Here is a 17409-nt window from a genome sequence, read left to right on the forward strand (position 1 = left end):
AGCCTACTATATTGTTTTGCCTCCTTTGGAGAGCATGCTAAATATATCCCAGGACAGGATTGAAGGATAGCTCAGTGATTGATAAAATGTGTGCTTTAAAGCATTAAAATCAAGGATATAGTGAAAGTAGTAGTGAAAATCATAGTCCTAAACACAATGCAGAAAGATAATGGTGTAATGCCAGAGATGGACTTAATGACCTGTAATAGGAAATGTAAAACTTCAAGAAAAAATATATGTACTAACTTTTCTTATATTTTATAAATGATCTGCGTAGTTCTTATCTGCCATCTAATTTAGTTTCTGCATCTGATTTTTCAGTACAGCTGAGCAGATACACACTATAGTACTAAAAAGGAATAATCTTCAATTTATTACCCATTAGATTTATTTGTAAATTACCATCATAAAAGCACTCTGTTGTCTAGGCTTTTGGTTTTGTGTAAGTGAGCAAATTCATTTACAACTAATTGGTAATATGCACAAAACTGGTTGAGATCCTTTGAATTATTCACAGAACAGTGGTCATGCTGAAGACATGAAAAACTGTTGCTGTAGCATGTTTCAGCAGTGCTGCTATTTCATAGGTAGTCCCATAGATCACAACCATTTGTATGTAGCAGATTTAGCATATTGAAGTGATAGGATGCTGCTCAGTGCTGTTCATTACACAGGCAACAGGTTGTATACCCTCATCCCGAACAAAATTGTGTGGAATGCAAGGGACGTGCTCAGGCCCATTGGGGCCTACAGCACCCTACTGTGGAAATTATCATTTCACCCAACTGAACTCAGTTTTTAATCAATACCGGTTTTTTTCCAGCCACATAAATAGAAGAACTCAATTTGAAAACCCTGTCCTAGAAGCAAAAAGGAAGCTACAGCAGCATAACATGCCCAACGCAGAACTTGGAACAAAGCCTATGCAGGCCCAAGGTTTCCGAGGTACAGTACCATGTCAGATGTCTTGGTTAAGATGAAAGAACCTGCTCTCCTGTTTATGTGACAATGATTTTGTCACAGTCTGGTTAAAAGAATAGTGTTGCCAATACTCAAAATGCTATCATCTATATCTTAGCAATTTTCTCCCTTAAATGTTTGGGTTCCAATAGTTGCAGGACTCAGCAGCCAACTAAAACTTTCATAGGTGCAGAATAAAACCAGAAAGTTGAATTCAGTTTTTCCTAAAGGCTGAGAAATTGAAAGCACAATAAGACTCCCAAAGTAATTTTCTAAATAAAATCACAAATTCTCTTCCTGGGAATGTACAACTCTCTCTTGAGCACCCAAGGTTGGCAACGCTGAAATGCTTAGTTGTACTTTCTCTAAATTACTCTTAATTGATGTTTGGTATGTTTCTAAGCTAGCTCATCTAGCAAGCATCAATTAAGTTAAAAGCCTCAAGCACAGTATTATAGGAGTTTACAGGAATGCAGCCACTTGGTAACATAAAAATTAACATGCTCAAAAGGAGCTGTATAAGCAGCAAACAATACAGGTATCGACAAATGAACTTTAACATAAGGTTATAGTCAGAGAGTGAGGCTTGTTCTCCTTTGTAACAGTAGAAAGCTTCTCATCAACCTTACCTAGACCCAAATTTGCCCGCCTGCGCCCCGCTCCCAGGAGGTCCCGCAGCGTGAACGACCTGTTGCAGTGCCGGCGCGACCGCGCCGGGGCCCGCGGGCTCTACGGTACGTCCCGCTGCTCGCCAGCCCCAGGGCCAGCTGGGCTCACAAACTCTGCACCTTCCCCAACCCTCCCTCACCGACTGCAGCATGGGAGAGGAGCACGGGGACCCCCGGCACCCACAGCGCACCCCGAGGCACGCGGAGAGGGGACACGATGTTTGTGTCATGTGTGTCACTTGTTGGATGCCTAAACCCTGTGTGTTTGGAGAGAAAAGCTTGTCTAGTATTTACTCTTCTGGGTAACAAGTGGAATGAGACGTTCACAGGGGATGTTTTCCTCACTGTGGCTGGGAGGGAAATTATGAGGAATGTATTACTTTGTGGACAAAGCTGAATTTATGGGTTAGGAAAGAGGTTTTTAAATTACCTCACAGATCATTTTTATTGTTGTGATTATTTTAGCTATGCAATACCCACTTCAAAATGGATTTCTAATATCAAAGGATATTTATATCTTCTCATTTATGGCTGATCTGCCATAGATAAGAAATGTGTTTTAAGCTTTGTATTAGTACAAGAAACCACAAATATTTTTCCTGGAATGCCTGCACTCTTTATTTTCTTGCCTTTGATACACTGCCACTTGGTGTCAGCTAATATTGTTATTTGCTGTCCCTGCTGTGTTGCAACTAGATCAGAACTTTTGTCTTTCTTGTGTTGACTGATGTAGAAAAACCACTCTTCACCCGTGATGCATCACAGCTGAAGGGGACTTTCCTCAGCACAACTCTTAAGAAAAGCAACATGGGTTTTGGATTTACCATCATTGGTGGGGACGAGCCGGATGAGTTTCTCCAGGTGAAGAGTGTAATTCCTGATGGGCCTGCAGCACAAGATGGGAAAATGGAAACAGGTAATTATGAAAGTTCCTCTGCTCTTTTATATGAGAAATAGAATGAGAAATAGATTTCTGAGTTTCACTCTCTCCATTAATACATACATTTTCCATATGACTTTTTGTGTTAATATGCAGAAAAGGTAAGTTTCTTGGTAAAACTTTCTTGCTGATAAGTGCTAGGTAGTTTATTTTTCCTATTTCACAATATTTCAAGGGTGAAAAGATCTCTGCATTTCCCTGCATAAAAATGGGTTATGTTTTATAGACTGTTTACTTAAGGAAAGTCTACATGGAAAGAAAAGAGATAGAGAACACAGACTACTAAGTGAAAATTTCCTTATTTAGAAAGGATGGTTTTGCAAAATAATCAGTTGATTCTCATCCAATACTGTTCTCATTAGAACCACCATAACAAGAGTTTTCAGTGTGGCATATGGACACACAGGAATTTGTGTCCTATTAAAAAAGAATCTGTGAAAACTCTTGAAATAAAAGAAACTTCTGAAGAGATTGAAAGCTGTTCTGAAGATCTGGACCACCACTGCAAACATTTTCATGTTCACGGATTGATAAAGATTGCAAACCACTGTCTGAAAAGTCACATCAGGTCTATATATGGATGAAACTCTTGGAGGAAGATGAATTCCATTTCCAAACAGTTGTCATCTTCATTAGGAAAAGACAGTCAGAGAAAAATAGAATTATTTCAGTTGGCAGGGACCATCAGTCACTAGCCCCCTGCTTATAATAAGGCTAACTTGGATCCGGTTTTTCAGGGTCTTGAGAAAATTTTGTTAAGACACAGGTTTCTCAGCCTCTCTGGACTCCTGTCCCAGTGTTTCTCCACTCTCCTGGTGAAGACTTTGGCCGAGATTCTGTGGATGCCTCATCCCTCAAAGTGTTGATGGCCAGGTTGGACAGGGCCCTGAGCAACCTGGTCTAGTGGGTGGCAAAGGAGGTAGATGATCTTGAAAGTCCCTTTTAACACAAACCATTCTATTGTTCTATGATTTTTGTTCTTTAGGTCCATTGGGCTTTCCTTGGGTATAGCTGGTTACTAGGGACTGGAGTCCTGTGTTCCTGTGTTTGTGAAGCCCTGTCACTCTGTACCATCTCTCCCCAGCATAATTTATCCATTTGCATAATTTATCCTTCCATTTCTCACCAAGACATTGAAATGAAGAAATGCTAATTTGGGATTGTTGTTGCCGCTGTAGAAAACCCATTTCATGGTGGCCAGAGTCACTATGAAGATAATTTTCTAAACTTTGATAACAGATCATTGTGGATGGGTCACAGCAGCACAGAAAGATGCTTTTAGTATGTTACAGTGCAGGAAGCAGAGACAGAAAAACTGCAGGCACAAATGATGCTAGTGGAATAGTCTGAAGTGATTTTTCTGGAAATTTCATTTCATCTTTCTTTTATTGTAGTTTTGTTTGTTTGTTTCTTTTATTGTAGTCATATTCATATGTCAGAATAAATCACCCTGGATTCTAGTTTATTTTGTAAGACTCTCCAGGACTCACAAAATAGGAAGTGTAAAGGTTATGAAAAGTATTATTTTAAAAAACCCAAACAGGACTTGCTTCATAGCTAATGTTATAGCCATCATGATGTTTCTAATGCCAAAGAGATAAAAGAAATTTTTTTATGAAGAAACAAAATGTAAGAGAGAAGTAGAATATAGATTTTTGGCACTGTTTTTACAAAAAACATTAGTCTAACAGCTTTTTAATTCTCAGTACTTGTTGCCATTTTAACTTAATGCAGTATAGTTCCCAAATGCAAAATTTATTAAATTAGTTGATTAGGGGAACAAAGGATACAATAGACTCCCTGAAGTTCAGAAGATTTCAGTGACATAAATTTCATTTTTCCTTAATATTTTCATACTATCTAATACATGGCATGAGAGGTTTTCTTTGTTTGTCATGGTTTAGCATTCTCACATGTAGAACTCAAATATAGTTACTTGCTAATCCCTCTGAAGTGTAGGTTGGTTATTAGTGAACTTGATTTATGGAGTTATTTTCTCTGGAAAACAGGGTATCCTTGCAACTTACTTGAATTTTTATGCTGAAATGGAGTATGGGTTTCACAACACTGTTGATATTCATTATTGTAGTCATGGATTGTGCTGAGAACATGTAAGGAAAATGTTTTTAAAATGCATAGAAATAGCATTGGGGGTTTTTTCCTTAGGTAATTGATTCAACTGCATTAGGAATGCAAAACAGAAATTTACATTCAAATATATAATCACTCTACAATTATATGACCCCAAAACATATAAAATTAGACCTCAGAACAAATTTTGGCCTCAAATTTCTTTGTTTTTAAGAAGAGTTACAGGTTCTGATATAAAGTAATTGGAGAATCTCAGACTAATGATTGTGACATCTAACACTGGTTCTATGAATAAAGTAATTTTTAAATATATTAATGGAAAACTGGAAAAATATATTTAAGGTCAGAATGTTTATAAAAGCATCATTCAACTTGCATTTACTGATATCAAATCCTTTTCACATTTCCTGAATTAGAGTTTCTCTCCCTATTGAGCTATTGTACAATATAATCAACAGAAGATATGAAAACCTCCCAGGTTACTTCAATAGCTTTTTGTTCATAAAGCTGTTAAAAATCTTACATTGGAAAAGTATACTTGAAATTACATCTGTTTCTTTTTGTTTGTTAGTTAGGCATCACTGGATAATGAATAGAGCTTTTAAAATATTTTATTTATTCTTTTGATACTATGTTTCATTGTTTAGTTTGTGTGCACTCCATATATAATCAGAGTAATGGGAAGTTTTGGTTATAGAACAAAATATCATATTGTGCCTGTAGAGCATCATAGTAGAAAGTCTGAGGGCAGTGACAATGATCTGTGAGGCAACCTGAGTGTAAGGAATAATCACAGCACTGGTGCCCCCAGCTCTAATATGATTTGGACCCTCTCCCTTGCAAAGCTGATACTATTTTTTGGTGAAGTGGTTATCAAAATCTTCATACTTCAGATCTGCATGACATTTGGGGGAAATATGAAGAAAAGGCATAATTTCATTTATGTTACCTAAACTTTGGCCACCAGCTGAAGACACTGAAGCTGTATTTCAAGCTAGTTGTTAAAAAAACAAACTCATAGAAAACTACTTTTTTTAATTTCTCCACCCAAAATCTAATATAGGGGTCAGAGACAAATGCTATTCAAAGAGTGAGTCTATGTAAGACACTGTCACCCTTAAATCTGATCATAACAGTGCAGTTTGGCCTGAAAGTTTCAAAATGGAGCAATTTTGGATTTCATCCTTTGGAACGTAGTTGGAAAAGGCTTTCAAGATCATCCAGTCCCACCTCTCATACCAGAAACAGGTGAAGCTTCCACTAAGCCAGGTGGAACTCCAGCGTGTGACCACACAGCTTGATGTCATCAGCAAGCTTGTTGAGGGTACACTCAATCCCTGTGTCCAAATGACCAACAAAGACGTTAAATGGTGCCTGTCCCAGTACTGACCCCTGAGGAACACTGCTGACAGCCTGGAAGCCACTGGGAACACAGAAGCAGCTGCCTGACAGTGACTTGGCATTGCCGTGAAACAAAGCAATGAGGCAAACCGAGTGCACTGAGATGCAACAAGAGATCTGAGGTCCTGACAAGCTATCAGAACCCCTTTGTGCCAGTGCTGGGCACTGAAAGGTATTTATATTTGTCCTAGGCCCACAAGAAGCCTCACAAGCAGACTCAGAGGAACCACATCTTAGTGGATGAGTCAAAAACAACCGAAATTACATTCCTGATCCCATTTGCCAGATGTTTCAGAATTCATTGGGGCTATTATGCCCTCATGTAAATCTAGCATCTGTGTGTTAATGGTTGTTAATAATCCTGAAAATGCCTTTCTAGGACGTGTTTTAGCATTTGGAGCTCAATCAAGCTGCTGGATATGAACATTACATTCCACAGCATCTCTGTCTATATCAGGACAGCCTAGGAGGTGATGCCACATTCTTTTCTGGGAGGTTACATTGCTTTGCCTTTTCTGAAGCCTCATGCAGCCACCAGAAAACTTTCTGTATTTAAGATGCCCCTGCATTCGATTAAAATGCTGGTAAAAGTCTGTATCTACATGAAAAGATTTGTATACAGTGAGTGATTTTGACTGACTGCTGTTCTAAGGCAAACAAAGATTTAGGCCTGCGGCTGAGTCAGATAAAAGCTCAAGCTGAAAAGGCAAAAAACTCTCCTACAATTCTCAAGGTTATTCAATGGACTGGATAAACTGAAACACTCCCACATAATCAAGCTCGGGGAAAGATTCTCACTCTCTGCATTTCAGCAAGCTCCATTTCCTTTGGTGAAAGTTTCCAGGAAACAGCTCAAAGATACGGTGCAAAGGTGGTTCTTGGAGTCTGGTGATGACCCTTCTGACTGATGAATATCTTTGATCACTGCAGGGTGAACTTTCCAGAAACATAAATCTGTGGGGAAATGTCATTGCTCAACAGTGTGAATCAAGAAAGGGGAAATACGTTCTCTCATTTCATCTGCCAAGTGTGCACTTGGCCAGCTTTAAGATGCTAAATCATCTGTAAACAATGCAAACTTGGGCTTTTATAGAGGTTATTCTCTGGAATGGTAGTTTTTCTATATTAGTTGATCTATTTTAGGGATAGAAATTCATAAATTAAAGATAAGGTTCAGCTAACAGATATACCTTGTCTACAATTCAAATGTCTACACCTACCAAATAAGCAGACATCAATTACTTTTGTATTACTGTATCAGGATGAAGCCTAGAGAAAAAAGCTAGAGATTGGTGCCACATCTACAGCTCAGAATTTCTACTGCACCTTAGAGATCTCCAAAGGGAATGAGTTGCTAGAAATGCTGGAAGAAGTGGCCCATTTCCTTGCTTCTGTCCATGGACATTTGTCAAGACCCGTAACGATCTTCTGCATATGATGAATTTTTCAAGAAGCTGAGCTTACTTTAAATGCAAGAAAATTGGAGAAACCACACTTGTTGATCTACAAAACCATGAACGTTATTATTTAAGTGAATAAGAGCAAACCCAAAGCCATTATCAGGTGGTTGAGCCTACAATGCCACTAGGCTTAGGAAATAATTATCTCATTTCATTAATGCATATTTTTTCAAAGTAAGGCTAATATCTTACAACCTTTATAAAAAGTGGAGTACTCAAGATACAAGGAAGTTGGAATATCTACAAAAGTATGCATTTTTACAGGTTCAAACAGATGCTTAATTCTGTTCCCTGCTTATCCATTGTCAGATCATGTGAATAAATTATCATCTCACCTAATGTGAGCTCAGCTGAAATGCAAGTTCTCTAGTTGAGCAACAGAAAAGATAAGCTAGGTATGCACAAAGAATACCTTCAATCCAAAGAAACAAATATATTAAAAATCTATGTTTTGGAGGTCATCTGGAAATGTTAATAATTTCAGATCATCACTCAGTGTATCATGGCCACACACCTCAGTACCTATAGTAAAGAGGTCATGTCTTTCTGAAGTGCTGTCAGTCAAAACCCAACCCAATCTTTTACAACGTTCCCCTCCCTTGGTAGCCAATTGTCTACCACCTTCTCAAGAGGTGCACTGGCCAGGAGCTGGTCACATACATGTGGAGTTTGATTTCCACAGTGCCTAAAGCTGGCTGAAATTTAGTTATCGGCACCTTCTCATCCAGTGGCTCCAGGAAAACTGGCTCCCAAAGTTAAGGCATGGTGTTAGGAAAATGAGAAGCTGTGCTACTAGTGGGACACTGAGGAAGGACTATCTTTTCATTGGTCTTGTGCATCTCCAGGCTAAAAAACTATTTGAATATGCACCAAGGCCATGAAGTGTCAGTCTTACAGATGCAAGCTGATGCCAGGTGAGGCAGGACTGTGAGAGCAGAGCATATAAACATATAAAATCAGCTTGTATTATCTGCTTCCTTTACTTCCCCTTCTTTATTTGGAAGCTAGGATATTTCATCTGCTGTTTTAGTCTAGCTGAGACTGCACATCTCTCTCTGTCTCCATATGTTGCTAATCATCCCATGGAGTTCAGAGAAAGAAAATTACCTGTTTGGAAAGTAACTAACAGCAATAACAGAAATTACTTCAGGCATTGTGGGGAATGGTTTCTCCCACCCACGTTAAGCCAGTCAATGTGAATTTGACTTATATTTACTGCTTGTATTCCAGCATCCCCCGGGCTGATGATGAAATGGTGCAAAGCACAGCAGAAGCACTACATTTGCATCTGGTACAACCAAAACCAATAGTTCCTTCCACTAGCAGTGCTGGTTACATTTTCTTGTTTGTGAGACATATAAACAGTAACTATTTGTTAAAAACTCAGCCTTGTTTTGCAGTACCAGTCTTCTTTCATTTCACAAGTTAATTTGGCTTTTTTAATCTAGGAGATAATGAGGGTCTGGAGAGTGGAACCACAACATGAGGGCTGTGGTCTGTGCACCAGACATGGAGACAGAGTTAACAGATGCCCTGCTGCTTCATAGCTGAGACAAACTGATACAAACTTTTTTTTTTTTTCATTTAGCAGTACACAGCATCCCATTTAATTTAATCCACTTTATATTTCTCACCATAAAAACTTGCATATAACTAGTGCAAAAATTATGCAAGAGGTGTAGAGTTAAAATTAACTCTATTTTAACAATCTATTAGTTTGCTAGTCCTTACAATTTTATCCTGAGTCTCTAAGTAACCAGAATTCTTTAAAGAAAAACTCTTAATTATTCTTTTGTTATTTAAAGGGGACTAAATCTGAATCTTATCTTAAATTTTACAGACAAATCTTCTGTTCCCCTGCCACAGAGGAAAGTGCTGAAGTATGGCATTATATTTAAGGGGTTTCAAACACAAAGCAAAGGAAAAAATGCCAGTTTATTTACTAATATCATCTTAATATCATATATTAATATCATTTTGATATCATATATTAAGACAATTTAGCTGGGGAAAGGGATATAACAGGTGGTTTTAAATGTGTGATGGTGACAGTAAAACTAATAATTGCATCTTATGAATATTAATAGCAATTAAGACACTTATTTTCAGACCCCTGTTCTTTCAAATTTTAAGGCAGGTAATTCACTGAGCACTGCATGTAAATAGAAAGACAAGAAGGTAGTACTTAAGTTGCTATAAATTTTTCATACTTTTGCTACTTTCTTCTAAGATTAATTTTTCATTTTTTTTTATATTTCTATGGCTTTGAGATAACGGGACAGTAGGCACATTAATATCTATAAATTTTTCCTTATGTTGATCAAAGGACTAGAAAAGGTATCTACTTTTGCCTCAAAGTTACTGAATTTTAATCTCCATGAGGTTCTTATTTTAGTGTTTTCTTCATATTTTTTCTTCTTTTGATATTCACTATATTATGAGGTACTCACTGAATGATAACCAGGAGAGAGACAAGCCAAGACTAAAAAAAGTGTCCATATTTTGTGTACCACACACTATTGCTGTCTACATCTTAGGTCTTTGTGTGCACCTTGTCAGATTTTTCAGTTGGCTGGTGTGATATTCAATATCCTTGTGTTCTCTCTGAGTTGCAAAAAATCCATGTCACTATCTGTTCTACCTGACAGGGATTTAGAGCTTGTCTGTGCTGCCCCTCCAAGCTACTGAGCATTCGTTGGGTAGTGCCTACAAATAGACATTCTTTGAGCTATGAAGAGACCTTTTGATGCTTTTTAGCCCTGTCATTTGTCTATTCCCTTGAAGTTTTCAATTAAAATTACTGATGCAAACTGAAAGAGTAATTGTGGCAGAGCATCTAAGTTGAATTTCAAAACGCTTCTGAAAATGGATAGTGTGTTGTTTAAGTCACAGGAACAATTTAAAAAAAAATCTTAGGAACTCCCATCTCACTTCATGCGATGACTCTGGGCTCCCATTATTAGTACAAATGGAGCTCAGTGGTCTCTGACTCTATCTTGGGGTTTAGCTCTAAAGTCTGCCATAACAGACATTTCGGGAGTCTTCTATCTCACATTTTATGCTTAATACCTGAACTCGAGGTGGTTCAAAGCAGGACACTAAGGAAGATAGAGTCCCAAGAAGGGTGGCAGTAGGGAGGAAAAGGCAGATTACTGAGACTACCAATATGTGGGTGCAAAAGACATAGGTGTCCAGTGCCATTAAAAGTTCCAGGGATCCCACGTAACCTCCTCCTGCCTTTCCAGGCAGCGCTCTTGTAAGCCCTGTGTGGTACCTGCAAGTCTCATACAAATATCTCAAATGCCAAAGGCTGTCACAAATGACATCAGACACCTGCTTAAACAGCCTCATTCCTCCTTCACCAAGGAGTCTGTTTATAGAGTCCTTTGGTTTTCCTTATTACTCATCTATTAGAGTAAGCAGTGAATGATTGATTAATTACTGTAATAATAGTCCTTTTCTGACAATTTTAAGGATGTTTGTTTCCCCTAGCCTAATTCAAAACTCACATTTGTGGTTTTATAAATACTTTTAAAAAGCAAAAAAAAACCCTTTTCAAATTAATAGGCTTAATTCTCTCTAATTTAACTGTTCAAACAACATTATAAGAAGTTTGATGATTGATTTCAACCATATTCAGGGGATTATAAATTCATTTTAGTCTCCAGCACTTACAATATTTTACTGCATATATTATTGGTATCCATAAAGAATATGCCAATATCGGGACTGAATATTGTATCTGTAACTTTTCTCCAAAATTCATTTTGAAGTGAGTTCACTTAATTTTTTGAAGTCCACATATTACATAGAAATTAATGAGGAATCTCAAAAGAGCACCAGTCTTTCCTTTTGCTTTGATAAAATCCATGTTTATACAAAGGAAACAGCTCATAATACTCATGGTTTATGGCACTTACTTTATTTTGAAAGAAATTCGTATTTGTTGACTATATTTTGACTATATTTTGATCTATGACTATCGGTCCCAAGAATGAGAATGTGTGCTTATTACTTGAAATAGCAAAATACTGGACATGTAAATTGGTGAAATTCTGGGTTACATAAGTGATATTCTTCAGGAGAGAGTATATGCACAGGTCTGCTTATATGTGATGTTTTCTAATATTTAAGCCATTACAGCAACTCTTCCAGCACCTACCAGAAACCAATAGAGAAACCAATGATGAAGTAATTTGATGGACGATATAATGGAAATATAATTGGTGATAATATAAAAATCTTCTCTCTTGTGACAAATGCAGCGCAAACCATAAACACAAGGCATACACACCCTGTTTAACCTAAGACACCAGCCTCAGTCTCTTCTAGAAAGAGTAAATGGAGACATTCTGGTGCTCAAACATTCTATATCTTTAGTAGAAAATGAGATCATACAGAAATCAAGAAATATGGTAAAGTAAAATGTGAAAGAGTAAAGGTGAAAAAGCAAAGAGACTATTTGGACACAAATTATTCAAGTATGTGCAGTCTCATATTCCTATTAATTCAAGGTCTGACTCCATAGAAAAATGGCCACAAAGGCCAAAAGCATAGACAAGGATACTAAAACTATATCATACTTATTTCAGAATTCAAAATACAAAGGCAGAAAAAATGTTGAATTATTTATTATCTCCACTATCACATCCTCATACACCTTTATTCAATTTGAGTGTTCATATTGAAATAAACACTTTTTTTTGTGTATGAAAGTTCTAGGAAGCCCATAAATTCATTCTTCAGTCTGAACTTCATCATGCAAAATCTGCAGATCCTGCTACTAGGACATTTAATATAGACCAGGAGATGATAAATATATTGTTGTAATCCTCACATTTATTAGGACAGTTTTTGTAAGTTTTGCAAGTTGCCACTTGAGTAAGCAGCATGCACTAAACTCAGTAGCTACCAAAAAAGCTGCAGTTGCAGAAATTACTTTTTTTCTATCAAATGTAATTAACATCTATCTCACATGATTTGGCTATTTGTATGAACAGACAAAAATATAGATTGAAAATAATAGTCATCATCTTCTCATGTACTATTTCATTCAATAAATAATGATGTTTTCTTTCTTTAGAAGAGTGATCTGTGAGATCAGAAAGAGATTCTCTCTATATAAAAAGATGACAGAGAAAGTGAGAATTTCATATTGCATGATGAAAATAATCTAGAATTGTACTTTTGAATATTGTCCGCCATGCCACATTTGATTTTTTTTGTTTTGGCATATAGGGATTTATTTTATCATTCAATTATCAAAACAAAACATAAATATTTAGCTGAGTTTCAGATTTTTATTTTAATTTTGTATTTAAAAATTTGTAGCTTGACATATATTCACCTCTGCCTTCACACTTGTTGCAACAAAATATGACCTGTACCTATATTAAAATCTGAGAGTTCAAAAATTCCATTCATTTTTTTGCCTTTAGCGACTTTTGAGAACAAATTTTAAATTCTTTGAGAATTTAAGGATAAATTAAGTAATTAATTTTGATATACAATTTCTGCTGTACATTTAGAGTGGAAAATATCTGTCTTGACATTTAGCAAATATATTTGCTTGAATGTATTAGTTTACATTGGTGTACCTGAATTTTCCCATCCAAAAGGAGAAATAGTCATTGTAGAACTTAGTAAAGTCCAATAATTATTGAAGTTAACAACTCCTATCATAACTGATAAAAACATAAGTGAAGAGAAGCCTAATGGAGTTCAGCTTAAGATCTTAAGGCCAAATACTATTAAAGTCCAGTTCTGCAACATATATTAAAAGAGAAATCTGTGTTCAATCACACATGGATCAATATTTTTGTCAGTGCTCTGATTTGTATCATTTGATGCATGGCATGAAGTAAAATTATCCAGAGTTGCATCAGAGATGACAAAACATTTCCAGGCATATCAATCATATTTGAGGAGCTTTGCGAACCTTTAACTAATGGGCAGTTACAGAGACATCTGAGGGCATTTTATTAGAAGTTCACTTCTAAAAGCATCTTTCACTGTCTGTTGCCAGAATCAGGATATTAGCACAGATGCACCTCTCATCTGACCCTGTTTAGCTGCTCACATGGCCTTTATAAGAAGAGCAAAGTTTATTCCAGCACTTATGTGACTGCCTCTTTGTAATTGATGACTCTGACATTTAAAAAATGGCTTGTTTGTTTAAAGACCTGTAATGAAAATTTCTCAATGATATAAGGAGCACTTTTCCAACCAGGAGGGCAGGCATGAAGTGAATCTTGATGGAAAGCGAGAAACCCCTGGAAAAATTCTTCCAGCCTTTTCTCTCTCTGCCCCACAAAAGTCTTCTGCCCTCCAGCAATGACATAAGTGTCTGAGTCGGTGGATGGAGGTGGAGCTCGAGGTGCCCAGCTCCTCCTTCAGCAGGTACCAGAGGGAAGCAGAGCCATAGTGGTAAAGCCAGGGTGCCCTAAACACTGCTCTGCTGCCATGCCCAGATGAGTGAGAGCTCTGTACAGGAGCTTAGACAAATTCTTGGTGTCTGGAACTTTGGTGTTATGCCAGTTCTTGGCTATCAGCCTCAGGGGCTGATAGAGAGGGGAGAAGAGGGTCCAATCTCCAGAGACTGGGTACAGAACAGTGAGAAAACTGACTGGAATAGGATGTGCTGGAGCTGAAGATGACATAATTTGTTTTTGTTCTGCAGGGAGGCAGGGAGAAAAGGCAGTAATTTCATGCTAGAAATGGCTGGAGAGTGGGTGTTTCTATGCATGTGTGAGTGTGTAGGAGGCAGGAGGGGGAGGGCAAGGTTCTAAGGAAAAGAAGAAAGGAGCTCTGCAAGAAAGGTCTGAGAGCACTGATGTGAGTACAGATCTTTTAAACACTGGCAGTTTCACTCCTTTTGATGTATTGCTTTTCTTCTTTAGCTCCAAATGGAAGTAAATTAAAATTTTTTGTATTAAACTAATCTCTTCTGCATTAAAATAAGCATTGTATGCAGTATTTGCTGAGACTTTCTTTGCCATACTGAGCATCACCTGTAGTGCTGCTGGGGAAATGTCAGATAATATTGGACACCCTGTCTTGATAGTTGTTCCTTGAGAATTTATTCATAGGCTAAAAGTCAGTCATGAAGCATGTTGGACTATGCTGCTGCTCTGCTATTTGTCATCTCTTCTAGTCCACCTTTACATAAGCAACATAGCAAAGGCTATCTGCAGTTCATGATTACCAGCCTGAAATCTGCCTTTGAATCCTGCAAACCCGTCAGTCCTGAAGAAGCTGTCAGACCTAAGCCTGTAACATAGTGAAGGGCTGAAAGAGCACTGAAAAAAATTGGTTGTTTTGCACTGGAGTGATTGAAAAAGGGCATCAGAAAGAGGTGGGGAAACTGGAAAATGTGGAAATTGAGGTAATGATGAGAACTTGGCAGCGTAAGGGGAAAGTGGAGAAGCATCATTGTATGGGACTTAAAGACACCAGATGTGTGGGGCTGCATTAATCATACCCCTGTCACTAGAATGTTACTGGGTGTATTCTCCTGATGTTGGGCAGAGCCTTAGCCAATGCTCTTGGTACTTGTCTTGTTTCTTGGAGTCTGGTTCACTTTCTTGCACTGAAACTTCCACAAAAGTTCATGTGCCGCACAGCAGCCTGGTGTGCTCAGGCAGGTTTTCCTCAGGCAGTTTAAGAGGAGCACACCCAGAACACCCAGAGCAAGGACACTGCCTCCTGTCAGACCTTGTGGCTAACACTGGAAACACGTGTATCTAACCCTGTTTATTTGGCAAGTGGGATTGAGGGTGGATTCCTCTGCCAAATTCCGCAGGAAAGTCATGCAACATGGCAGTGCTACACATGGTATAATAATATTGATCACATTTGTGTGTTTATACTTTTAATATCACTTTGGAAGGTTGCTTTATTTTAATAGGAGTAAGTTGTTCTAACATAGATGGGAGAATTTGAAAACATTTATATCATCTCTGGTCGTTTTATAGACAGATCACAGTAGCAGCGTCCTTACTCAATTTAAAAAACTTCATTTTATTGGCAGATTTTTCTTTAATCTCTTTAGTCTGTCTTGTTCCAATTATTTTCTGCATATCAGACAAGAGTATATTTTTTTAGGCCAAATTTGATTGCATCAAAAGAAAATGCCATTGACTATTATATAAGAGATTCAACTGTTTCTAGCACAGTTGAAAAAGTGATTCTGAATTGTTTGGGGAAATAGGGATAATAAGAAGAATTATACTTGAGCGATTGTTTATGCCAAAAATTCCACTCCAGCCAAGATACTGAGTGGATGGATTTTTATTTTAAACTGTGCAATGCTGTAAATACTTCTCTTTCAATAGTCTGTTCAGTTCTGAAAGCAGGATTGTGATACTTTAATCTTTTCTTTTTTGCTACAAGAGTAATGAATTCATCTTTGCTATGGCATAATACTTGTAATTTCAAGTGAACTGGAAGTAATATTTTTCAAAAAATGTTGGGGGTTAGTAAAAAAAGTTCAAATTGAAAATATTATGAGCTTAAGAACATTCAGTGAAAAACCAAAATCAAAACCAATATTTCTAAATTTTAGAGGATTTTTTTCATTTACCTATTCCAGAAAAATTGCCACAGACTGAGAAAATATTCTACCTAACTCCAGGTGTGATCAACCTGGTCCCAGGCATCTAGGATTTCATCTTTTCCACATAAAAATATGACAACACTTAGATATTAGTCTTATTTTGCATGTGTGTGTCAGAATCAGGCATGAATTTTTTCTCCAGTATGAATTCTGTGTTAAACATGGTTTACCACAGGCTCGCAGAAAAAGCCAGGTTTTCCTTGATTTGGGTCTCCAGTTAAGTTGTACAGTGATGGCAGTGGTCATAGCAAACTATATCAGGCTGGCTCTGTCTCTCACATAACTGGAAAACAGCTGTGGGAAACAGCCAGGCCAAGTATGGGAAAAAGGAGGGGCTAGAACAAAGACCCTATAGCAAAGGATAAAATACAAAGTGTGATGTCAATAAAGACTACATCCAAATCTGTTTGCACAATGCTAACACAACTGAGACAATGTAGACAACCTTTAATCTATCATTTCCAAAAGATCACCCCAAATTTGGAGTATATAATAGAAATCATAAAAGACACTTGAAACAACCTCTGTCAGAGTCAAGACTGGAGGGAGAAAGTCGGTGTGGTTAGTCAGATTCTGACAGCCATCCCATGGCAGTGCAAGCAGCCCTGTCCAGTTGACAAGCAGAGTGATGCATGATACCTGTGCAGTATAATTGCATCCACTTCAACAGACTGCAGCAAGATTTTTACTCTTTCTTGGAGTGACAGCAAGTTCTTCTCCCAAATATTAGAAATCACATGAGTTATGACTTTTTTGTGACCTCTGTTTGCATCCTGCAATCGCAGAATTTAGGCACAGGCTAAATATCAAACCTACTCCTTCAGAGTAATTTAAATTTCCCGTGCACCATGGCCTTACTACTTTATTGCTCTTAGTGATGGAGTTAGATATTCTTTTATATCCCATTTTATTTGTAAATGAGAAAAATCACATTAAGCTCATATAATTTTCATTCCTTTTTCTTTCATTTCTTTGCATTTTGGTCAATTTAATGCAACAGTATTTTCTTTCCATTAGATAAAGACACACCTCATATTTTTGTGTCTGAATTAGGCAGTGCATCTGTCTTTTAATTTGGGAGAGTGAGAGGTTTAAGGAAATTGCAGGATGCTCATGTAACTAATTTCTCTTTTTATGGCAACAGTTTTTAATCTCTTTCACTTGCTGTGTTGATATCTAAGCACATCTGGGTCTTAGGTATTCAAAGTCCTTGTTACGCCTCAAGAGCATCCTTCCCAAAAGGATTTTATTTGTGCAAGTGAAAAAGAGGAATAT

At 37.4% G+C, this 17409-nt stretch overlaps 1 protein-coding gene across 12 annotated transcripts in view; it reads left to right on the plus strand.

Moving 5' to 3' along the window:
* Positions 1-17409, plus strand: part of MAGI2 (membrane associated guanylate kinase, WW and PDZ domain containing 2) — a 702519-nt gene that overhangs the window by 551830 nt on the left and 133280 nt on the right. For all 12 annotated transcript variants that reach the window (XM_039723674.1, XM_039723678.1, XM_039723676.1 and 9 more), the window contains 2 exons: positions 824-945; positions 2362-2544. In XM_039723674.1, the coding sequence (XP_039579608.1) occupies positions 824-945; positions 2362-2544 (305 nt within the window). The remainder of the gene's footprint in view (positions 1-823; positions 946-2361; positions 2545-17409) is intronic.

This window comes from Passer montanus, unplaced genomic scaffold (assembly GCF_014805655.1).
Source record: "Passer montanus isolate IOZ18808 unplaced genomic scaffold, ASM1480565v1 scaffold50, whole genome shotgun sequence".
Lineage (NCBI taxonomy): Eukaryota > Metazoa > Chordata > Aves > Passeriformes > Passeridae > Passer > Passer montanus.